The sequence below is a fragment of the Haliotis rubra genome, unplaced genomic scaffold (assembly GCF_003918875.1).
Source record: "Haliotis rubra isolate DU_JTF1 unplaced genomic scaffold, ASM391887v1 Scf456, whole genome shotgun sequence".
Classification (NCBI taxonomy): Eukaryota; Metazoa; Mollusca; class Gastropoda; order Lepetellida; family Haliotidae; genus Haliotis; species Haliotis rubra.
In genome coordinates, this window is record NW_025767142.1 from 782,573 (window position 1) to 806,339 (window position 23,767).

At 44.0% G+C, this 23,767-nt stretch overlaps 1 protein-coding gene across 3 annotated transcripts; it reads right to left on the reverse strand.

The window, feature by feature from the left end:
* Positions 1-1,045: 1,045 nt before the first annotated feature.
* On the reverse strand, positions 1,046-23,194 carry LOC124290080. Of its 3 annotated transcripts, none has more exons than XR_006901826.1 (8): positions 23,137-23,194; positions 20,413-20,540; positions 13,978-14,042; positions 13,065-13,102; positions 11,933-12,012; positions 11,359-11,421; positions 2,261-2,759; positions 1,046-2,112 (listed from the first exon to the last, which is right to left on the reverse strand). XR_006901826.1 is itself a non-coding variant. In XM_046726767.1 (7 exons), the coding sequence occupies exons 1-7, from the start codon at positions 23,186-23,188 to the stop codon at positions 2,724-2,726; spliced, it is 462 nt and encodes a 153-aa protein (XP_046582723.1). In that variant the 5' UTR covers positions 23,189-23,194; the 3' UTR covers positions 1,046-2,723. The 3 variants fall into 3 exon arrangements, 1 of the variants encoding a protein (XP_046582723.1); XR_006901825.1 differs by having other exon boundaries at positions 1,046-2,186; XM_046726767.1 differs by having other exon boundaries at positions 1,046-2,759.
* Between the last annotated feature and the right edge of the window lie 573 nt (positions 23,195-23,767).

Genomic DNA, 23,767 nt, shown 5'->3' on the forward strand with positions numbered 1-23,767 from the left:
AGCATCGATCTGCGAAACTGGGAACCAATGACATGTGTCAACCAAGTCAGCGAGCCTGACCACCCGATCCCGTCTGTCGCCTCTTACGACAAGCATGGGTTACTGAAGATCAATATTCTAACCCGGACCTTCTCGCGTCACTTAAAAAAGTAAATAGTACAACAGTTTGTATACTGACAATATACACTAAACAAAATAGTTTACAAATGTTGAATGTAGATTATACTTGATGAAGCAGTGACTTCGAATGAGAAAAAGAAGAAGTATTATCTTGAAGTATCTAACTCAATTGGTCTTACCTATGACTTGTTCCCATATTCCCTGGGTCCAATACAGCGAGTGAGTGAGTGAGTTGGTGGGTGGGTGAGTGAGTGAGTGAGTGAGTGAGTGAGTGAGTGAGTGAGTGAGTGGAGTGGGTGGGCAAGTGAGTGAGTGAGTGAGTGGGTGGGTGGGTGGGCGAGGTTGGTGGGTGGTGAGGTGGGTGAGTGAGTGAGTGAGTGAGTTGGTGGGTGAGTGAGTGAGTGAGTGAGTGAGTGAGTGAGTGAGTGAGTGAGTGAGTTGGTGGGTGGGTGGGTGGGCCAGTGAGTGAGTAAATGAGTGAGTGAGTGAGTCAGTGGGTGGGTGAGTGAGTGAGTGAGTGGTGAAGGAGTGAGTGAGTGAGTGAGTGAGAAGGAGTGAGTGAAGGAGTGAGTGAGTGAGATGACATACAGTAATATCATCTGGAACATCAGCCGAAGGTGGGAATGAGCACAAAGTGTTGCTGATGGGAGACGTTTACCTCTTTGGTGTTAACAAACCAAGAAACATGATCAAAGGAAAACGGATTCAAACCCATGATCATAGGTTTCTGGTGCGACCAAGGGATGTAACTCTGCAGAGCAAATTTCTGCCCCTTAGATGACTCAACCACCTGTGCCGCAACTATGTTCAGAATTAATATTTTAGGACATTCCCAGATAGCATTCGGACATTGACCCAACGTTGGCAATGTTGGCAAAACCATTGCCAACATTGGGCCAACGTCTGAATTCTATCTGGGTTGCTGCTAAGAAGAGGTCAATAATGTACAATCTTGTTGGTTTCAGCCACAGTTTCTAAAGCTGGCATGTGGTGGAATGACCTTGTGAAGGAACTGAATGATGTAGTATATCTATGGAAACAAAATGGCAGCTTATATCACATTCTATATCGGAACATGCCTTGAACTTTGCCCTATGATGTAACGATGAATCACTATGAGGTCAGAATGAGGTCAGTACGAGGTCACGATGACGTGACCGTGAGTCACTTCGATGTCGCCATTAGATCCACCCAAGTTGTCAGCTTGATGATCACCTGTGATCAGCCTTTTCAATGATTAATGGTGCAAATGGTGAATTTGATAAGATACCGATGGTTTGAATCAAAGCAATGTCTATACTATGGACAAACGTCCAGTGAAGCTCATCACAAATAATACACAGAAAACACTTGAAATTACATTGTCTGGTATAGTTACTTTTTTATGAGGCTGGGTTATGTAACTTTGATGGTGGTGGCTAATGCCTCTTTGATAATTACTAATGATGTTTATGAACATTGCCACTTTGATCATTACTAATGATGGTCATGAACAATGCCACTTTGATCATTACTAATGATGGTCATGAACAATGCCACTTTGATCATTACTAATGATGGTCATGAACAATGCCACTTTGATCATTACTAATGATGGTCATGAACAATGCCACTTTGATCATTACTAATGATGGTCATGAACAATGTCACTTTGATCATTGCTAATGTTGTTTATGAACAATGTCATTTTGATCATTGCTAATGATGGTCATGAACATTGTCACTTTGATCATTGCTAATGATGGTCATGAACAATGCCACTTTGATCATTACTAATGATGGTCATGAACAATGTCACTTTGATCATTGCTAATGTTGTTTATGAACAATGTCATTTTGATCATTGCTAATGATGGTCATGAACATTGTCACTTTGATCATTGCTAATGATGGTCATGAACAATGCCACTTTGATCACCTCCAGTGATGTTTATGAACAATGCCACTTCGATCATTGCTAATGATGGTCATGAACAATGCCACTTTGATCACCTCCAATGATGTTTATGAACAATGTCATTTTGATCATTGCTAATGATGGTCATGAACAATGCCACTTTGATCACCTCCAATGATGTTTATGAACAATGTCATTTTGATCATTGCTAATGATGGTCATGAACAATGCCACTTTGATCACCTCCAATGATGTTTATGAACAATGCCAGTTTGATTAACATGAGAGATGATCATGAACAATGCCACTTTGACAATTTCTGATGGTCATGTACAAGGCAACTTTGATCGCCCATGATGTTTATGAACAATTCCACTTCAATCACCACCATTGAAGGTCGTGAACAATGCTACCATGGACTGTACAAGTCATATTCATCAGGTGTCCATATATATTTGGAAAGACTGAACACTTTCACCTAGCTTGCCCAAGCAAGGGCAATCTGCAACTGTAGTAACAACCATTAGTAACACAGGCAAATATTCTGCCGTCCACTGTTTCAAGGTCCGAATCATGTATCACATCCTACATCCAGTGTCCTCTAGGTGGGTGTGGTGTTGACCGTCCTCCACCTAGGATCACCACATTGGGTTCTTCTTGAACATGCCCCGCCAGTTGGCGCTGTCGGCATCGCTGATCCTCTTCTTCAGGAACTCAATCTTCTGGTCCAGCTCCCCATCTCCTGCAGCAGAAGACAATACTGTCAGAGGAACTGGCACGGAACAGATTATGTTGAGGCTGTGTACTGGCAAATAAACTGTATCGCAATACACTGTGGTATACATATAGTGATACATATTGTGATATACTGTAAATCATGAAATTAATGCGAAAAATGCGTCTGTACTCTTCTCTCATTATTATAATGACGCATTTCAGTCTGACCATGTCTACTTAGTAAAAGACAGAAAACGTAAATCTGTTGACGCTACACATTACAGCAATACAGGTCACTTCCTCATTACAGGTATCTCAAGTCACATGTAATTATCACTGGTTACAATCACTGGTCATTGTTTAAAGTCACTCAAGCACATCAGCCAGGCTGGACATTCTCCAGCCACTTGTTTGTTGTACCTTGGTAGATGAAATGGTAGATGTCCATGTAGCAAGCAATCACGTGATCAACCATTGCAGCGTAATCGAAACATCATCAGCTCATTTCCATTCATTGCTTAACAAGCTCAATTCATTTTATCATCAACACAGATTCCTGTGCTCGCATTAATTTCGTGACGCATTTAAGACTAGACCCTCTCACTCGCATTAAATTTGTGACGCATTAATTTCATGATTTACAGTATTGGGATATAAAGAGTTTGGTATTGAGTGACACTGATTGTACATGCCAATCTTATTTTCTAGATACTAATGCCCTAAAAACTAGTGACATGGTTCTGATAACACCAATCTCAAAAACAGACTGGATAGTTTGGGATTCTTTCTGTTTTTATGCAATACGTAGTATGTAAAGAAACCTGTTTAGTGAATTCATTGCAATAGGAAACATCAGAGGTGAATGAAATTCTATGTAGATTTAACTATAGAGATAATATAAACACTTGCTATGATTTTTTTATCAGTGTACCAGTTTTCAGAATAAATACTACAATACATATTGTTTGAAAAGTGTATTGTGGTGTACTGATAATACAGGTTGAGGTGGTGAGTTGAAGCATGTGGTTGTATCCCAATTGCACAGAACGATGCAGCCCTGGATATTACACTACATACGTAACTGACGAACCAGTATCCCGACAACTGTCAATGAAGGACTACGGTCTCATTGTTCCCCTACATAGTGGTAGTGGAATCAGTCTGCAAGTATACCAGAGGCCCAGATAAGCTGTGTATCTGGGTAAAATATGCATAGAAAATTTCCATTTACGCATTGAAAATTAATTGTTGCTTACCAATTATGCATTTTATTAAAATCTAAATATTTTAGATATTTAAATACTTACCTTGCCATTGGTCTTATGCATATTACCTCAAGCTCCGCTTAAAGAGATCAGACAGTCGTTGATTCGCCATTCTGTAGAACGGCCACCTCGCGTATCGACGAGTGTACAGGCAACGGAAGTGACGTGATCTCCCCTCCCGCGGTCCATCCAAAATCACTTTTACTGACCAGGTCCGAAGAGCCCAGAGAGGGGAGGAGCATCCAGCGTTGGGAGGGAGTTACCGCCCTATGGTAAGGTAAGTATTTAAATATCTAAAATATTTAGATTTTAATAAATTTTTAACTTACCTTACCATAGGTCTTATGCATATGGATTTGACAGTAGGACGGCGGTGTCGGGCTCCAGAGGACCGTCCCACGAAAAACCCACATGCCAAGGGAAAACCAGAAGAAACCACTGAATCGCCAGACTGTCGCAGGAGGCGCCTGGAACAGGAGACAGATAGTAACTAAAGGCAACCCTAAGGAAAACAAATACACCCAGAGTGTAAGTTAACCTGAAGACCAGAAGGTAAGAAGAAGTAGTTACCTAATGGGCGGTGGGATGGGTGAGTTGCTGAGCAACCACCAGTGGACCAAACGATTGAAGACCTTCCACGCCCTCGACGGCCAAATCCCCGAGGTAATGACTAGCGAAGACAGTAGAGGACTTCCAAAACAACCCTCCATGATGGCTGGAACGGTGCAGTTTCTGTGGAGAGCCATGGTGGATGCCAGAGCCCTAATCTCATGCGGATTAGTGGCTGTAGGATGAGGCAGATCTTGCATCGAGGCGGTCAGGATGGTAGTACGGAGCCAGACCGCAGAAAGCGTATTCTTATTAACTTCACCTTTGGCCACAGAAGACAGCGGGATGAACAGTCTCTACTGAGACTGCCTCCTGGGAAGATGACTTGGCAATATAAATCTTAAGTGCCCTCACGGGACAAAGCAGCTGTTCCTCAGCGTCCGTGAGGTCCTAGAATGGAAGACAAAGGAGGGATGGAGAAGATCCTATCCGGTTGTCCCGCAGCTGGTTCTTGGCCACGAAATCCCAAAGCAGTCCGAGATGAACAAGACCATGCCGTGACTGCTCAAAACGCACCCTGGTGACATCCAATGCGTGGATCTCACTAACCCTAGCTGCTGTGGCCAGGGCCAAGAGAAAGGCTGTCTTCCTGGAGAGGTTCTCAAAAGAAGCCGTGTCCAAGGGCTCATAAGGGGACCTCTCAGATGACGAAGAAACCACGTTTAGGTCCCAAGCCGGAGGATCGGAGCTTTGCCTTCTGGTCCTCCAGCTTAAACGCTTTGAGGACGGGCGATGAGTTCTGGCACCTTGGAAATCTTTTTGTCGCACTTGACCGCCAGAACGGAGTTAAGAGCCGATAAATAAGTTCCTATAGTGTTGCCCTTGAGACGCCGGGACTTCCGAAGAAAGAGAAGGAACTCTGCTATAAACTGAGGAGAAGCCTTCAATGGGTCCTTGGACTTCTGTGCACAAAACTTCTCAAAAGAAACCCACTTATCATCATAGAGTGATCTTGTGGAGACTCGATGAGCACGAGCAATAACCTTGGCGACACCCGTGGAGAAGCCCTTGGCCTTCAGCGCCTTTTGCAGATGATCCAACCGCACAGATGAAACCGAGTCGGATCGGGATGCCACTGTCGACTGTGGGGATGCCTGAGCAGGTGAGGCCAGTCTGGTAACTGTTGCGGACTTCTTTCGGCGAGACGGCGCAGATCTGGGAACCAGGTTCTGGCTGGCCACCAAGGCGCGACCAAAAGCAGACGAATCGTCTCTGTCCGCTTGACCTTTGCTATTACCGCTGGCAACAGAACTGGTGGTGGAAAGGCGTACACGTCCAGACCCTCCCACGACAAGGACATGGCGTCGACCGCCCATGCCGCTGGATCTGGAATCGGAGACACGTACAACGGCAGCTGTGTGTTGAAGCGAGTCGCAAACAGGTCGATCAGAGGGCGGCCGTGACTGTGACAAAAAGAAGTTTGAAGCGCTTCTGGATGTAGCATCCACTCTGTTGGAGACGGTTTGCCCGGCCTTGAGAGAGCGTCTGCCAAAACGCTCTTGCACCCTGGGATGTGTCGGGCTCTGGCGCTGATGCCATTGTCGTCCAGGAGACTGGCCAGCTGGAACGTCTGCTCCAACAACTGTTTGGACCTGGTCGTTCCCTGATTGTGAATCAACCACACCACCGTGGAATTGTCCGACGCTATCAGGAGCCTGGTGTTCCGCAACAGAGGCACCCAGTGTCGAACCGCTAAAATGACTGCTTGCAGCTCCAAGTTGTTGATGTGCCATCCTAGCTCGGTGCCTGACCACAGCCCCGAGGTGGTCTGGTCGTTGAGGTGAGCACCCCAACCTTGAAGAGACGTGATCTACTGAACAGTTCGCGTGATCGTGAACAAACTCTGTCAAGGAGACTCCTGCGCGCAGACGCTCGACTTCGACAGTCCACCAACGGAGGTAAGCGTGGAGATGCAGGGGCAAAAGAACCTCAACTGAAGGTCGGCCCCGCCTGGATGTAAGGCAACAGGAAGCTGTAACGCCCAAGCATCAGCGACCTCTGAGCGTCAAGTCCTGGGCTGAGGTGAGGAGACCTAAGAGGGACTGCCACTCCCTGAGCACGAAGCGGCGGCTGGGATAGACCTCGGTTGGCTTAAACTGACAATCTTTCTCCAGCGATCTGGCGGAATCCTGACAAGGTCGCAATGTGTCAGGAAGAGGCCTCCTATAAACGCCAGTTCCTGGGACGGCTCCAGGTGGGATTTGTCTATGTTGATAATCCATCCCAGTTGCTGCAAGAGATGAATGGCAAAGTGCATCTGTTTGGCGAAGCAACTGAGGGTCGAGGTGGTTCATGAGACAGTCGCGTCTATATAAGGGTCGAAGTCGATGCCCCTGAGATGGAGGAACCGGGTGATCGGGCGAGGTAATCCGAAAGTAAAAGCCACGGGCCGTGGAAATTCCAAATGGAAGCACTTTCCACTGGTAGTGGGACCCGCTGAAAAGAACCTCAGGTACTTTCTGTGACGGTGGTAAATGGGCACATGCAGGTAGGCATCCTGAAGGTCCAGGCTGGCCAACCAGACAATGGACGCTTAAGCTTGGCTCGTAGCTGTTCCAGGGACACCATGCGAAGTGAGGCGGTTCCGAAGATAAAGGTGGTTGAAAACTGCCATGTTGTGAATCATGCGTAGTTTCCCTGAGTCCTTCTTGGGAACCAGGAAGATTGGTGAGTAGAACCCGGGGACTGTCGGGGTCTAGCACTGTCTATAGCTTGTTTCGCGTAACAGAGTGTGGATGCTGTCTGCTAGCAGTAACTGTTTGTCTGGAGCATACACACGCGTGACTTGGGCGTTGAAGTCAGAGGCGGCTGACACGGCGATTGGCAGCTTGTAACCGGTCCTGAGAATGTTGGTGATAAGCGGGTCTTCCAGGATTGTCCAATTGGGCCAGAAGATCCCCAGTCTCCCCGCCTACTGGAGTAGGCGGAACCGCACGACTGGGGCGGGGAGGTCCCAGTCGTGTTAGTCGCAACTTCAGCGACCCGAAGTAAGGGCGCTCCCCTACCCCTCGAGCCGGGCCGAAGGGGGTCCGGGGACGATCCTGCTGACGGGCGCTGAAAAACAGGTTCGGATCTGCCCACGCCACGCCCTTCGCCAGAGGCGTCGCGGACGGAGTCTCTTCGGGACGTAACGGCGCTTCCTCTACCCCTTGCAGATGATCTGCCACGAAGGCCGAACTCAAAGCTTCGAACGTAGACAAAGAAACCTCCGTATTGGTAAGCTCTGCGTGTTCCTTATACACCTCCGAATGCCGTCATTAAAGAGGAAAGCGAGACGCTTAAAGGGGCTCTTAACAGTTTCCTTTTAAACTCTTCCTGCCAAGAACAGGGCTCCAGGAAACCCATCCGCTGAACAACCGTTGTCATGGCCAGAGCCGCCCGGAGGTGCGCCAGCAAATCATGCAACACCTTGCCCTGCCATTGAAACAGGGTGGTAAGATGTTCTAACCTTGACGTGTTGTCTTCCGTCAGATCCCAAGCAGCAGCCGAAGTTGCCGAGGCCAACGCTGATACCGGCTTCAACATCCGCTTGAGTTCTGCATCAATGGCCAACATCTTGGAGTCCTGCACTCGGTAGGATGCCTGTGGGGAAGCCGATAAGCACTTGAGGGACTCGTCATGAGCCGCGCCTCCATCGGCAAAATCCAAACTATGAATCTTGTAGTCTCCTTTGCGTGACTTAGGAGCCTTTATCGTGGTATTGAGAGACAAAGTAGCAAAATCAGCGTCCAAAGAAGCCACAGCATCGGCCACCATCGGGTGAGGCGGGAGGAGTAACTCCGGAGAAGACCGAATAGCCTTCGGGTCGGCCGAACCTGAAGAGGGAGAAGGACAATCCGGCAGTCTGTCGGCAATCCAGTCGAACACAGCAGAGAGAGGGAGGTAGGTGCCCCCATCATCATCATCCTCTTCATAATCGGGAGAAAAATAGCGCTCCTCAGTGTCCTCCCAGGACACGGTAGGAGCAGTAAATCGTTGACCCAAAGCAGCAGGCTTCGGTGGGCGCACCGATGACAACTGAGAAGCAGCACTCAAAGTAACTGTCGGGGAACGTGGACGTCGCGGCGAGCGGCGAACAGGAGGTGACCTTGAACGGGACCGACGGTATCGCCTACCACGCATCGGTGACCGTGAGCGCCTCTCCCTATCCTTGGAACGTACGGGAGAGCGAGACCTTGAGTCAGACCGACGACGGCGAAGAGAAGTATCGGAACTAAGACGAGGACTCCTAGACCGATGATGCTGCCGAGGAGACCTGGAACGAGATCGTCGAGAACGATGGGAACGCTCGGCGTCCTGACGTCGGGAACGCTCTTCCATTAACTGACGTTGTAGGTTCTCCTCTCTAGACACTGTAGCCTTCCTGGGGATACGGTAGTCTGCCAAAGGCGTCGGAGTTGGTGCTGGCGTCGGTACAGGCGTCGGCGTCAGCATGGACGTCGGCGTCAGCGTCGGCATAGGCATAGGCGCCGGCGTCCGCATGGGCGTCGGCGTAGGCATCGACGTTGGTTGAAGCAACAAGTCAGCAACTGGAGAATCAAGTGCCACAGGTGTCGGCGCAGGGGCAAAGCTAGGCAACGGCGCTGGAACGGTGCTAGTTTGGCTCCGCAGCTGCCGCAAAAGGAGCGTCGAAGCAACTTCTGAACTCCGGATGCGATAAAGCGTCCGGGTGGGATAGGTCAACAAAGCGCCAGACGAAGCTTTGGCTTCAGGCGCCAGCAAACGAGGCGCAGGGTGGACGGCTGATCTATCACAGGAGAAGAGCGTCCGACCGGCGCACGAGGGGAGAAGACCGAGTCCACAGAAGAAACAGGGGAAGACATTTTCCTCTTCGTTGTGACAAGCGTTTCTTCTTAGCTGAGGTAGGCCTTGAAATCTGCGACGGACAGCAGAGTACAAAAGTGACAGCGCTCGCCAATGGAACAGGCAACAGTCGCACAGTCTGGGCACCAGGGTGTGGGTCTTGGCAGACTTCTGCACCTTGCAGATGCAACAAAACTGCCGGGTCATGCACACCAAAAGCTGTAACACACAAATGTGAAACGTAAAAACCTAGAAACAACCCCTGCAGACGAAAAATGGAAGCACCCTCCCACAAGAATGGGCACGCCTAAGCAGTGGGACAGTCGTAAACAACCAAGATGGCTGCCCCACACTGAGCCGAAAAAGCGTGGAAAAAAACACACAAATTAGGCAAGAAAAAGAAGGTACACACAAAACAAGCATGAAACAGAAGGTGGAAGAACCCTAGAGGTATCAAAACACCCAAACATGCCACGTGGAAAAAACTTCGAACGTGGGGACACACCTGCCGGAAGTGAAAAACATAAACACGAGGGTAGCCAGGTAAGTGAAGTTACTTGTAAATTATGTTCTTCACCCACAGAGAAGAGACATAAGATAGAAAAACATACATACCAATAACTTTAATATCTGAAATCTATTAGTAAGTGTCTGAAACTTAGCGAACCAAAAACGTCTGACCTAGACGCTTGAAGTAAAAGTGATTTTGGATGGACCGCGCTTGCTGCGGAGGGGAGATCACGTCACTTCCGGTGCCTGTACACTCGTCGATACACGAGGTGGCCGTTCTACAGAATGGCGAATCAACGACTGTCTGATCTCTTTAAGCGGAGCTTGAGGTAATATGCATAAGACCTATGGTAAGGTAAGTTAAAAATTAAAATGTTAGATACGCAAAAAGTTTAAAACAAATGCGTACGGAATATATTTATAAAAATCGCTTGCGTAATGAATAAGACATCGATTGCTATCAAGTGGTAATGTTAGTACAGGAATAGTGTTTTATAAAATCATTCCCATTATATTTAAGTTGGTTTTGATTAGGTATGACATGAGGCAGAACATGCCTGCTTAGTAAACTTGCTCAATGACATATACTTAGGTGAGTAAAATGACTGAAATACGCACATATTTGAAAGCAGTGGGTAACGGAAAATGAAATACCCACTCAACATTCATAATACCCACTCCAAAAGAATACAGTGGGTACAGTACCCACACGAGCTAAATCTTATCTGGAGCTCTGTATACACTGTGTCTGGAGTGTTCATGGCAATAACCAGAATCAGATTCAGATGTCTGTGGATCAATTTACCTACAGTCTACTGAGGTCACTGCACCTCCTCAACTCAGTGTGCAACTTATACAGCACATGAACCATAGAAATCACAACCATTTGACTTAGTATCAGCGGATTATGTGTTTTCGGACATTTTTTAAGGCAGTGTTTACTCGCACTATTATGAGGCAGATTGTATCACGCAGACATTGTAAATACTGGGATGATGGCTTGTGTACAAGATAAAGTTGGCTTGAATCAGCTAGTGACATCCTAAAACCCACAACACAAGGATAATCAACCTTTTACTTACTTTGTTCAATCTGAGTCAAGCCAATCATCTCCTGTCTAGTACTGACTGACTGACTGACTGAGTTTGGTTTTACGCCGCTTTTAGCAATATTCCAGCAACATCACGTCGGGGGACACCAGAAATGGGCTTCACACATTGTGCCCATGTGGGGATTCGAACCCGGGTCTTCGGCGTGAAGAGCCAACGCTTTAACCATTAGGCTACCCCACCGCCCCCTTCTAATAAGTACAGGTATCTTTGATATAGTAGTAACACTGCATATATTAACGCTAAAATTGACTAAAACAAGACAAGTTAAGGCACAGATAGTTTCATGAACAATTTTCTGACAATATAACTAAGACTGTCTACTCACAGCTTTGATTTTCTCTGAGCGTCTGTTGTTCAGTTCTGGTGTGGCTGTTTCCAGAGCCTGCAGCTGAAACAGAAGACGCAGATGCTGAATACCCTGGTTGTGTGGGTTCTTCCAGTGATGTCATCAGAAAGGATCACCTTTACTGATTCATAAACATGCCAACCACGACAGATTCTCATTGAAGTCATTAGTCCACAAACTAATCTAAATGCTGAAATCTTTTCTAGTCCATAAACTGATTGAAAATAATGAAATCTTAAGATTAATGTTTAGTATCACTAGTGATTCAGAAAGTATTCTTAGAGCAAAATAACATGAGCAAGTCTTTGATAAAGATGTAGGAACATCTTTGGTCAAGAACTTGATCACACTTCTGTTTGTTAAAGTTTGAAAAACCTTTCCTCTTTTGCCAAAAGAGAATCAATCCTAGATGAAATTAGTTTCAACACATATTAATTAAAAATTCTTGTTTTGGGGGTAAATTCCTTCAACAAAGGTCATCATCTACACTGCCTTGTCTGACTCAGAAAATGCCTCCCTGAAAGAGGTATAGAAAGATATAGAGTGTACCAACCCTCATGGTTATCTCGGACAGTTTGGTCCTGACAGTGTCCCTGTATCTGCTGAGCTGGACTGACCTCTCACATGGCATCACTGTTAAAACATCTACATCATTAGCAGTGTTATTGTGTGATGGAATGTTATATGAATGACTATCTCTACTGCACTGGAAAGCTAAGGAGGCATGGCTGGACGTGACGTCTAAAGTATTGCTATTTGCCGTGCAGAGTTACTTCTGCAGAGCATGACAGAAAGCTATTGTCACAGGTTTGAATCCCAAATTGGTAAACATCAAAGACCTTCATCACTTTCCTCCCCATCAAGCTCTGACAGAGAGTGAGTGAGTGAGTGAGTATGGTTTTATGCCACTTTTAGCAATATCACAGTGGCAGACACCAGGAATGGGCTTCACACTGTACCCATGTGGGGAATCGAACCCGGGTCTTTAGCATCATGAGTGGTCTCTTTAACCATTAGGCTACCCTACCGCCCCTCAAGCTGAGTGAAAGACTGTTCAAGGTACTGTTCACCTACATAACATAGTGAGTGGTGACACTGGCTAAACACTGGAAAGTATCTACAAACTTTTGTTAGTTATACATGAGAAGTGAGTGATTAAACGAGCGAGCGAGTGCGTTTTTAAGCAGCTTTTTGCAATATCCCAGCTATATCATGGTTGAGGACACCAGAAATGGGCCTCACACATTGTACCCTTGTGGGGAATCGAACCCGGGTCTTCCACGTGACAAGCAAACACTTTATCTACTAGACTATCCCACTTCTCCTTTTACACAATGAGAAAGATGGCAAAAAAGTGGCACTGGTCCATCAAGTTTACTGAAACATTTTCTTAAAAGTTAACTGATTTAGTAGATCCCAGACAAAATAACTTCATTCCAAAGCATGTCCCAAACAACTACATGCTGAACACGTCCTGTGTTATTGCTGGAATATTGCTAAAACTAAACTAAACCCATTCACATGCTGAACAAAAAAAAATAAAAATACTGAGCTGCATAAATTTATATAAATTTCTTTCAGCTAACCCAAACAAATTGGACAACAAACTTGAGAAAAACACACAGTACAAAAACTGGCACCTTTGTACATTGTTATGCTGTATTCTTGGTCTTTCTCATGCTTACCATTTTGATAGAGTCTCACAACCTCCAGTACATAGGGTCTGGAAACAAACACAATACATGGCTCAACAACAACAGGATATGGGCAATGACAATGTGACGTGTGTATTAATGTGGATCCACTCTTCCCACCTTCCCACTGATGGCTGGATGTGGGATAAAATGTACAGCATGTATATGTTTTGCTTGTTTTTTATTTAATGTTGCACTCAGGACTAGTCCAGCTACCGGTATATGACAGCGGCTTGTAAATATTCAAGTCATGGTATATGATACTGAGTGTTACAAATGCTGTAAAATCCCAATATAAATAAGTCAGCTCAATGGTTTACTAAAACATAACAACAGAGTACTACTAATAAAAATACTGTTTCAGGGCTCCAGATAAGGGCCGTATCGGCGTATGTACGGATATAAAATGTGCATGATACGGTAGGAAATGATTTAGAAAACAGCAGATACGCATCACAACAATGATGTACGGTCTAAGAATCATTTACAGACGTATTTATCTGAAAAAGTATTGTTTTATTGTTTATTGACCTGTTTACACAAGAGTAGCTATGTTGTTGTGCATGTATGAAACGAAGCACAAGATTACTGGTACTCCATTAAATTCCATTAAGCACTCTAGAAGTATTCTTAAGGCTTTCCAGTACTCCTGCATTGAAAAAGTAAGGAGTAGGAACTCCTGATGTTGAAAATTTATCTGGAGCCCTGCTGTTTGTGTTATTGTGTTATAAATTAAAAAGTAATGTGGTCCTCAGAGTCTGGTACCATAAACATGATAATGGTAATGTAGTATTTGAGTCGGGATCGTAAAAGACATAAACTTTCAACATCTCAGTAACGTTAAGGACTCTGACACTCATGGATAGCTTCAAACATTGAAGAGAGTGGATACAGCTGCTCTTACACATCGTTCGAGTTGGCCTCAATCCTGCTGTTGATTGGGATGAGGGAACCCCTCGTGTTCCGCAACTGAAAATATACAACCCAACTATTAGTGAATACTTTCGTTCTTTCTTAGTGACCGTTTATAATTTATGGCAAGGGTGTGGGCAAGTCACGTACAAAATCTATGACCCCCCATATTTTTAAGCGTAATTTTTAAACATTATTATGTACATAATTAATCCCCCCCCCTGTACATGTGTACAAAACTGATGACCCCCCTACCTCCCCAGAAAAAAATGGGTGACCCCTCCTTAAAATCATTATCATGCCCCCGAGCCATATGTTATGAACGGTCCCTTATCGGTCACAGGCCCTCGTGTCTTTGCGAGGATTAAAGATTATATAAAATATATACAAAAATTTGAGATGACCCCCAACTCGAAATGCTTCACAGTATAATACATCATGACAAGGCCGGACACTTCTGTACATCCCACCCGACTGCTTTGCTGATCGCTACGCTACCATTGCATGCAATCAATTAAAACGTAATGTAAACATAATCATGGATGATTGGCCTATTAACTGAGCACCACTCATGACACCTTCCAATTCTTTATTGTTATTTCTGCAAGTCGACTGAAACCCGATTTTGACTCTCAACTAAACGATCTTGACACAAATGGCTGACGATATATCCACACAAAACGGGGGGTGTGGTCGAAGCAAGTATGACAGACTAGGACAACAGTAACTTCCTCAGTTGAGTCAGCACAAGGACACAAACTACCAGCCTGTTATCTAGTAGGTCAGGAGTTGCCCACTAACTGCCTGCTTCTACATGCCCAACAGTGTAATGCATGAACCTCATCACCCCACCACTACAGACAGCACTATACCAGGCACTGCATGGCCTGTGTTCCAACAATCGAGATAAGGGTCGTCTCTGTAGGTCAGACAGGGAGGACACGGTTACATGTCCAGTCATTTTCCCCTTCAAACTCGTGAGTGCTGGAATCTGCACTTGTGAAATAATGGTGTGACTGTTTTCTCCACTTTAAAGTAATTCTGTTTCCGATTATCAGTCCTTGGAAGAAGGTCTTCCTGTTATCTGGGAACAGCCTTTGGTTTGTGAACAATCTAAAGCCTTGAAGATAATGACAATGACTGTGATAAAGAAAACAACAGGTTGTTGTCAGGTATGAGACGTTAAACAGGTTAAGCCTGAGGCATTAGACATATAATGTGTTCCACCAACAGAATACGAACAAGCCTCCTGTTCAGGGTGAAGAGACTGACTGAGTTTTGGTTTTACGCCGCTTTTAGCAATATTCCAGCACCATCACGGCAGGGAACACCAGAAATGGGCTTCACACATTGTGCCCATGTGGGGATTCGAACCCGGGTATTCGGCGTGACGAGCCAACGCTTTAACCATTAGGCTACGGCACTTCCCCTCAGGGTGAAAAGAATAGAACACAGTAGGAACAATGTTAAATTTCTGTTTAAGCATGATAATTTTGTATATGACAATGTTACTATTGTTTGAGGTGCACAATGTTTATTTCCATGCTTGACACATTCACCCATTGTCCTTTATCAACAGTTGTGATTTAGTTTAATGTGCACACTGACATCTATAAACTGCACACAGCCCTAAGATGTAAAGAGTGAGTGAATCATTGCAATATGGGGGCAGTGGGGTAGCCTAGTGGTTAAAGCGTTCGCTCGTCATGCTGAAGACCCGGGTTCGATTCCTCACATGGGTACAATGAGTGAAGCTCATGTCTGGTGTTCCCTGTTGTAATGTTGCTGGAATATTGCTAAAAGCTGCATAAAACTAAACTCACTCACTCACTCACTGCAATATGCTTTGTCTCCTTTCCCTTCCTTCCCATCACATGTCATCATCAGACATGGATACAGGGCCCAGGCATGAGTGAGGCGGTCAGGTGACAGTGTGGTGACAGGGTATGTGATAACCATGATAACACCAGCACTATTATCATGATCACTCAATCAGGAGTTGATCATGCTCTTATTACACCAGATAACATGTTACACAGCATTTCTCTGTCCTGACCTGGTACAGCTAATGACCCTGAGGAGTAACCATGTGCAGCAGATGCAGCAACTTGTATATAACTAGTTAGATAAAGTGATTGAGTGAGTGAGTGAGAGTAGCAGAGTGAGGATTTTGAGCCAGTGGGTGAGTGAGGATTTTGAGCCAGTGGGTGAGTGAGGATTTTGAGCCAGTGGGTGAGTGAGGATTTTGAGCCAGTGGGTGAGTGAGTGAGCCAGTGGGTGAGTGAGTGAGAGGGTGAGTGAGTGAGCCAGTGAGTGAGTGAGACAGTGGGTGAGACAGTGAGTGAGTGAGTGAACCAGTGGGTGAGTGAGTGAGTGAGTCAGAGGGTGAGTGAGCCAGTGGGTGAGTGAGTGAGCCAGTGGGTGAGTGAGTGAGCCAGTGGGTGAGTGAGTTTGTGAGTCAGTGGGAGGAAAAGTGATGCAGGTCACATCTTGGTGAAACCCAAAATGAAGGGTATGATGCTGACAAACATCAAAACATAATGTGGCCAACATGGATTTAAACTCACAATCAAACGTTTCTTGCAAGCATTTGAAATGAATAATTGCCCCCAAAATGTGTGTCTCCAACATCAAATCCCAGTGTTGAAGACATCAACACAACTCAGACATGTTCGAACAAGCCAAGGACTACCCAAGAGAAGATGCCATTGTTGCCAACACAGATTACACAATAGCACACGGTATCTCACTGTATTGATTTTCCACACTCATTAATTCTGGCAAAATCAGAAATACACAGCATGGAAATATCAGATGTATAAATATGCATAGAATACATTGAATAACTAAATGCCGACAGTTAACATGGGAGAGACCACTACTGCAGCCTAATGTAATCAAAGTCTCACTGCAAAAGTCATCTATGGTTCTAGGCTACAATGGTGACGCTTAATGGAGCCAATTAAGTATAATCTCCTGGCAAACTGGTAACAAACATGACCCTCACATTCTGTCATATGCTAATCATGGAGTTGAGTCATCAGTGGCAGTGTTCAACATGCTTGGGATATCTGGTACTGAAGATGTAATGTTGATGCCCTGTTGATGCCCTTTCTAATTCCACTCACTTCCCGATCCACCCCACTCATTCACTGCCCCACTCACCCAACCACCCATTGACTCAATCACCCACCCAACAACTCATTCACTGCCCCATCCAACCACCCATTCACTGCCCCACTCACCCAACCACCCATTGACTCAATCACCCATCCAACCACCCATTGACTCAATCACCCACCCAACAACTCATTCACTGCCCCACTCACCCAACCACCCATTGACTCAATCACCCACCCAACCACCCATTCACTGCCCCACTCACCCAACCACCCATTGACTCAATCACCCATCCAACCACTCATTCACTGCCCCACTCACCCAACCACCCATTGACTCAATCACCCACCCAACCACCCATTCACTGCCCCACTCACACAACCACCCATTGACTCAATCACCCATCCAACCACTCATTCACTGCCCCACTCTGACCCATCCATTCACCCAACCACCCAGTGACTCAATCATCCCCCCACTCACCCACCCATCCTTCTGCACTCACTCACTCACCTACTCACTTGCTCACTCACCCACCCACCCACCTGTGTGCCAGCCTAATGTTGGAGGGAATCCTGCCATTATGTTGGTCTTATATGTTTACTGCTTGGTGAAACCTACAAGCAAGGGGATAGTTCTGACATGCAAAGACTCATCACAAGGATGGGCTCAAGCATGAGCATGAAGCAGATCTCCATATTTTCTTTTCATGGATTTGATTTACTATGACCTACAGCTACAATAAAAAAATACAAAATAATATACTTCACAGATCAACAAGATGAAGATTAAAAAAAAGGAGAAAATTTAATTGTTAATATTTTAAATGGTAAGCAACTGAAATCAATGTCCACAATGTATATAGTCATGACTGTGTTAGGACACACAGTCAAAATCAAAGGTAACCCATCAAACATACAACATGTGGCCTATCGATAGTTTTTCTCTTCAGTAGTCCTACCTGGGACTCTTTTCGTCAAGTAAATCCCTCATGTTGCAACTTGACATTACTGGTTGAAGGGAGGTAACTCTTTACAACTCTCATGCTGATTTCACTAGTAGGAATTACTGCATGAAATTGTTTGGATGTTGTTTTACTCTATAAACCTCTAATGACATACTCACTCAAAAAGTTCAAAATTGTGTAACTGGTGCTTGTTCTGCCTTACAATAGCCTTTTTCAGAAAACAGAACTGACATTTTTAATACATTAAACTGCTTCTTCCCATGTGAAAAACCTATATCAAAACAAACCAAAAGTAAGCAATAACAAATGTTATTGAATAAAGACTATGGACAACAGATTCGCCAATGAAGCCTGAATAAGTGTCAAGATTTGAAAAGCAACTATGCATGATACAGAGATGCCAACCCTATTTTGGGCCTAAGTGTAATACTGGAGGTCAAAAAGTGTAATTTGGACCTAAAAATTGTAATAGTTAAACCACTTACTTAGGAACAGGAAAGATTCTAGACAGAAATACACGTGACCAATCATTATGAAGTTACATACATCGAAAATTGTTGGTCAGGTGACACAAAATACTTTAATTCCTTACAAGTTAACTGGAATAAGCGCAATGCTAAGAGTAAGCGATTCCTATCGGTGTAAGGCCATTTCTGAACCCCTGCACAAGTGCATTACGAGAAAAATTCCCTATGAAATTTAATGGTCAAAATCGTAATAATTACGCCCAAAGCGTAAGGGTTGGCATCTCTGCATGATATCATGCTTTCATTTCCTCTTGTTGAGTAACTGATGCATCCTATTGCCCTCAGGTTATGGTGCATTAGTCAAAGGGAAGTAACTCTTTGTTGGTTTGCTATGGAATGTGATAAAAGACACCAACCAGAACATAAAAACATTGACCCAATGAAAAGAAGTGCTATGCAGCTCAATATATGACATTTCATTTAAACATGATCAATTCATTTATCACATTACTACAGGTATGTAAAGACTGGAAATAACGCTGTCAGCAAACGTGAATGGCTGTATCAAGCACTCCTTCCCTAAACCACACTTTCACGGCACCCTGGGCACTTTTACAGTAGATATATGTTGTAGCTTATGGTACATCTTGACTACTGTACCAAAGTGTGTTTAATGTACAACTAGATAGTAGCTAATGGAATAAATTGATCAGCAGTCTGAATAAATCAGCCGCTCCTTAATCTGTTAGCTGTATATTTATAGTATGTCATAAGATGATGGATGTTAAGGGGTGATTGACGTGGAAAGTCAGCTTAACATGATGACAATTACAACAATTAATGATGACCATCAACAGATGAGTAATTATATTTTCATATTTATAATATTTTAAGCAAGACCCCTCTGTTAAATACATTACAAAGTGACATAAACTGGTCTTAATGAATTTTAGTAAATTGTCAAAAATTGCATCTCAAACATGTAAAATTCACATGAAACCTTTCTAAAAAGCACACACTATATAAATTGTTGTCAATGCAGTGTCAGTGCTTCATGCATTGTCTAAACATCATTCCACCATTAGCTATGAACATATATATTGAGGTGAGGTGAAATAGGGTTTAACGTCGTACTTAAGAATATTTTGCTCATATGACGGCATGCATGAGTGTGTTTGTGTGGCTGCTTGTACTAGCCCAAACTTAAGTTAGTTCAGTGAGATACCATGCTGCAGTTAAGCACGAATACCCCACTCAGACACATTATACTGACTCCGAGTCAAGTCGACCAGTCCTTGTTGTACCAATTAATGCCAAGCGTCCGACAGGGACCAACAAGTGCCATATTTAAACGTCTTTTGGTATGACGCGGCTAGGGATCGAACCTGCGACCTTCCCCGGATGGACGCTCATACCACCAGTCACATACACATTGGAATGTAATAGCTAATCATGAATGAATTTAGGAGGGAAACCAACCGGTGCTTAGACCAATGAGTGCTCAGATTACATGGGCATTATCCATAATATGCAGCCTCTAATCCAAGGTCTGCCTGAATGTCAGCCACTGAAGGTGGAACATAATGTAGGTATGTGCAATCTAGGAAGTATTGCTAACATGCTCTATAGTCACATATTTCATACCCATACATCCGTGGCAAGCTAACTGTATCAGGGATTGGGATAGAGAACCTTGACAATGGGCCATTTTCAGGATTATTAGCCATTTTCTAAATTTAGAATGGGCCACTGCCCTTGTATCAATAGTAAACTTCAAAATAAATTTTAATGGGCCATTTTGTATTCTAAAAATAATGGCCCCTGCCTTTCCCAATCCCTACTATATCCAGAATCTATTCAGTAGTCTCTATACCTTGAGGATGAGGTCCGGATCGCTGATGCTGAATGTATTTCTCAGTGCGAGTCTGACCATTTCAGTGTCCTCGTTGTCATTGATGTCCATAGACGCTGCATCACCATGATCACTGTCTGCAATTTCATCTGAAACAGAGAGGTGAGCTCATAGACATACACCATTAACAATACACTCAGTCTTATAGTGACACACCATTCGTGGAAGACACATGATTTAGCATTTGTGAGAGAGTGATGGTAAGTTAGCAATATTAAAACAGTGTCTGAAATTTAGCATTGAGGTTGCATTGTGTGATTCAGATCTGAGATGTTTATCACTTCATTGAAACACACGAGTACAAATATATTGCAGACAAACCTACAGGCACAGTGTGCAAAATAGCCACTGGCCCGCTAGCCAGTGGCTAGTAAAAATCCAGTTGGGCCAGTAATCTCCACAGTCACTGGCCCGACTAGCTAGTGAATTTTCATTTTGTAAATATATCACTCTTTCAGACATGTTAAGTTATAATACACTATTAAATCATGCAAGATTATGGCCTGATGAAAATGTTCATCATATTCAGCTTAATGATGAAACTCGAGTCTACATTCAAATCTCGGACTAGTGAAATATTCTATGGGGTAGTAACTTCCAGGCATAGCTAGCCTGACTGGCTTGCAAAATTTAGAACCTGTTTCGTATACTGTACAGGCATAACGGTCACTACTCCATCTAGATCTCAGTTGCTATTACTAGGGCCTATTCTGACTGAGACTTTTTACAAGGAAACAACACTTGTGATGCAATATTATTAATTTCAAGACCAGATATACAGTTTCATAAAACAAATAATCAGATACTGAAAGTACACTAATCACTGTATAATTGGACATAGACAATTTTATGTTCTTTAATTCTGTAACAAGTGAATAAAATCTGACACTCATCACACTTGTCTTTTTCTTCCTGGTACATCATTATAACGGGTGCTTTTGTTGTTTGTATGTTGTTTAACTGACTGACTGACTGAGTTTAGTTTTACGCCGCTTTTAGCAATATTCCAGCAATATCACGGCGGGGGACACCAGAAATGGGCTTCACACATTGTGCCCATGTGGGGAATTGAACCCGGGTCTATGGCGTGACGAGACAACGCTTTAACCATTAGGCTACCCCACCGGCCCGTATGTTGTTTAACACTACACTCAGCATTATTTCAGCTATATGGCAGTGCTCTGGACCAGATAATCTGGTGATCAGCAGCGTGAGCATTGACCTACGCAGTTGGTATATGATGACATGTCAACCAAGTCAGCGAGCCTGTTAGTTGTCTCTTAAGACAAGCATGGGTTGCTGAAGACCAATTCTAACCCGAATCTTCATGAATTATATATAACAGGTAAATAATACTAATAGCAAGCAGTATTAAAGGTACATCTCCAAAGGGTCCAATAGTGACAGGTACAGTGGATATTTGGAAGAAAGCATCCACTGCAAAATTTGTACAAGCTGTCCAATCACACCCTGCTGAGCCAGTGAGTGAGTGGGTTTTACACTGCTGTTAGCAATATTCCAGCAATATCATGGTAGGGGACACCAGAAATGGGATTCACACAATGTACCCATGTTGGGAATCAAACAAGGGTCTTCGTCATGACAAGCAAACACTTTAACCACTAGGCTACGCCACCGCCCAACACCCTGCTGACTTCCATGTGATTATAGGAATCATAAGACTGGGCTAAAACAATTTACTGCAAAAATTATGATTACTTTTTACAGTTCTCAAACATGTCAGTGCACAGGTGAGATGAAATGGGGTTCAACTGCGTGTTAATTAAGATTATTGCACTTGTCATACAGTGACTAGCTTGAGCATGATTGCTAACACTATTCATATGTAAGTGTTACATTGCTAGTTCACAAAGATACCATGCAGTTTAATATGGATACCTACTCAGGCACACTCCAAGCTAACCAGTCCTCATTATATTTCCCTAATGCTGAAAACCCTGAAGGGTAGCATCGTTTAATATTTTCTGATATGCTGTAGCCAGAAAACCTGCTCTTTTTATCTATATTGGTAATATACCACTGAGGTAAAACTGCCATGGCCTCGCTTCCTTCATATTGGCAGCATGTGTTTAAACAGTTTTGAGCTTTTTCACTAATTGGTAATTGAAACACCTTCACAGATCTTACGTCTCTGATCCAGTGGAAGTACTGCACTTTACCGGGCGCACTTTTTCAGATTAAGTAGCGCTGCTGGGATTCCCTAACCCTAAGGATCGTAAAGGCAGCAGCGAGGGCTGAGCCCGGTAAAGTGCATTCCAGTGAACAGCAAGTATGTTCGGACTCGTCACAGTGTGAATTTTATTACCGTTGACCTTTGCACAGTTTTTAAGACTAAAGATGATCTTGAGTGCAAGCTTGTCAGTAAATCGTCGAATATGAATGTACGCGGTAAAGAGTGACCTGATCCATACTTGAGACAATATGAAAGAGCACTTGCTGGACGAACGTGTTGCCCCTAGAGCCGCACCCAACGATGACCAAAACAACGAGCCCCAAAGCTGAGGTGATCGACTGTCATAGTGATTGCCTGTCATTACGATTTGTAGCTGTTTTTCAAGCTTTCCGAGTGTTTTAAAATCCACACACTCTACCAGATATTTGCACCAATAAGGATATGAACCGCACATGTACGTAAAATAACAAAAATCACTCGCAGTAACTTACCATCCACATCAAATCGTTTGACAACGACCCAGATCTTCTTACTTGCGGCCATCTTTGTTTACACTCAGCATGAGATAAGGGAAGTAACTCTTGATAATAAGACGGACACCTGTTGATTTCGAAGCGGCCGTAAAATATCGAAATCCTGGCCATGGATCCTAGGACAGAATGATCAGTTTTTTTATCCCCCAAAGAAGGTAACTTTCAGTTGTACCAATACCACGGTATGGAAAAGATCAAATGGAGAAAAAGTTGCTTCATATTTTTGGAGACAAGATGGAAAGTGCCAAGTGAACTGAATCGACGCTTACCGCGAGACAAAACTAGAGATAAGCTCAATGTTCATTTGTTCTAATTTCCTCCAATATTTACAGTTGTTATATTGATTCATATGCAATTCCCTTTACAGATTGTTCCGACATAATCGGATCGTTTCTACAATTAGACACGTGGAGATAGTTGAGGCTCCTGTGACTGACTTGTTTTATGCCGCTTTAGCATGGCTCAAGAAATATTAAGGCGGGAAAACAAAGAATGACATTCCCCCATCGTTCTTATGTTAGAAAACGAACCCCGATTTTCAATGTTTTGCGTATACGAACGATCGGTCTAACCACTAGGCTAACACAAG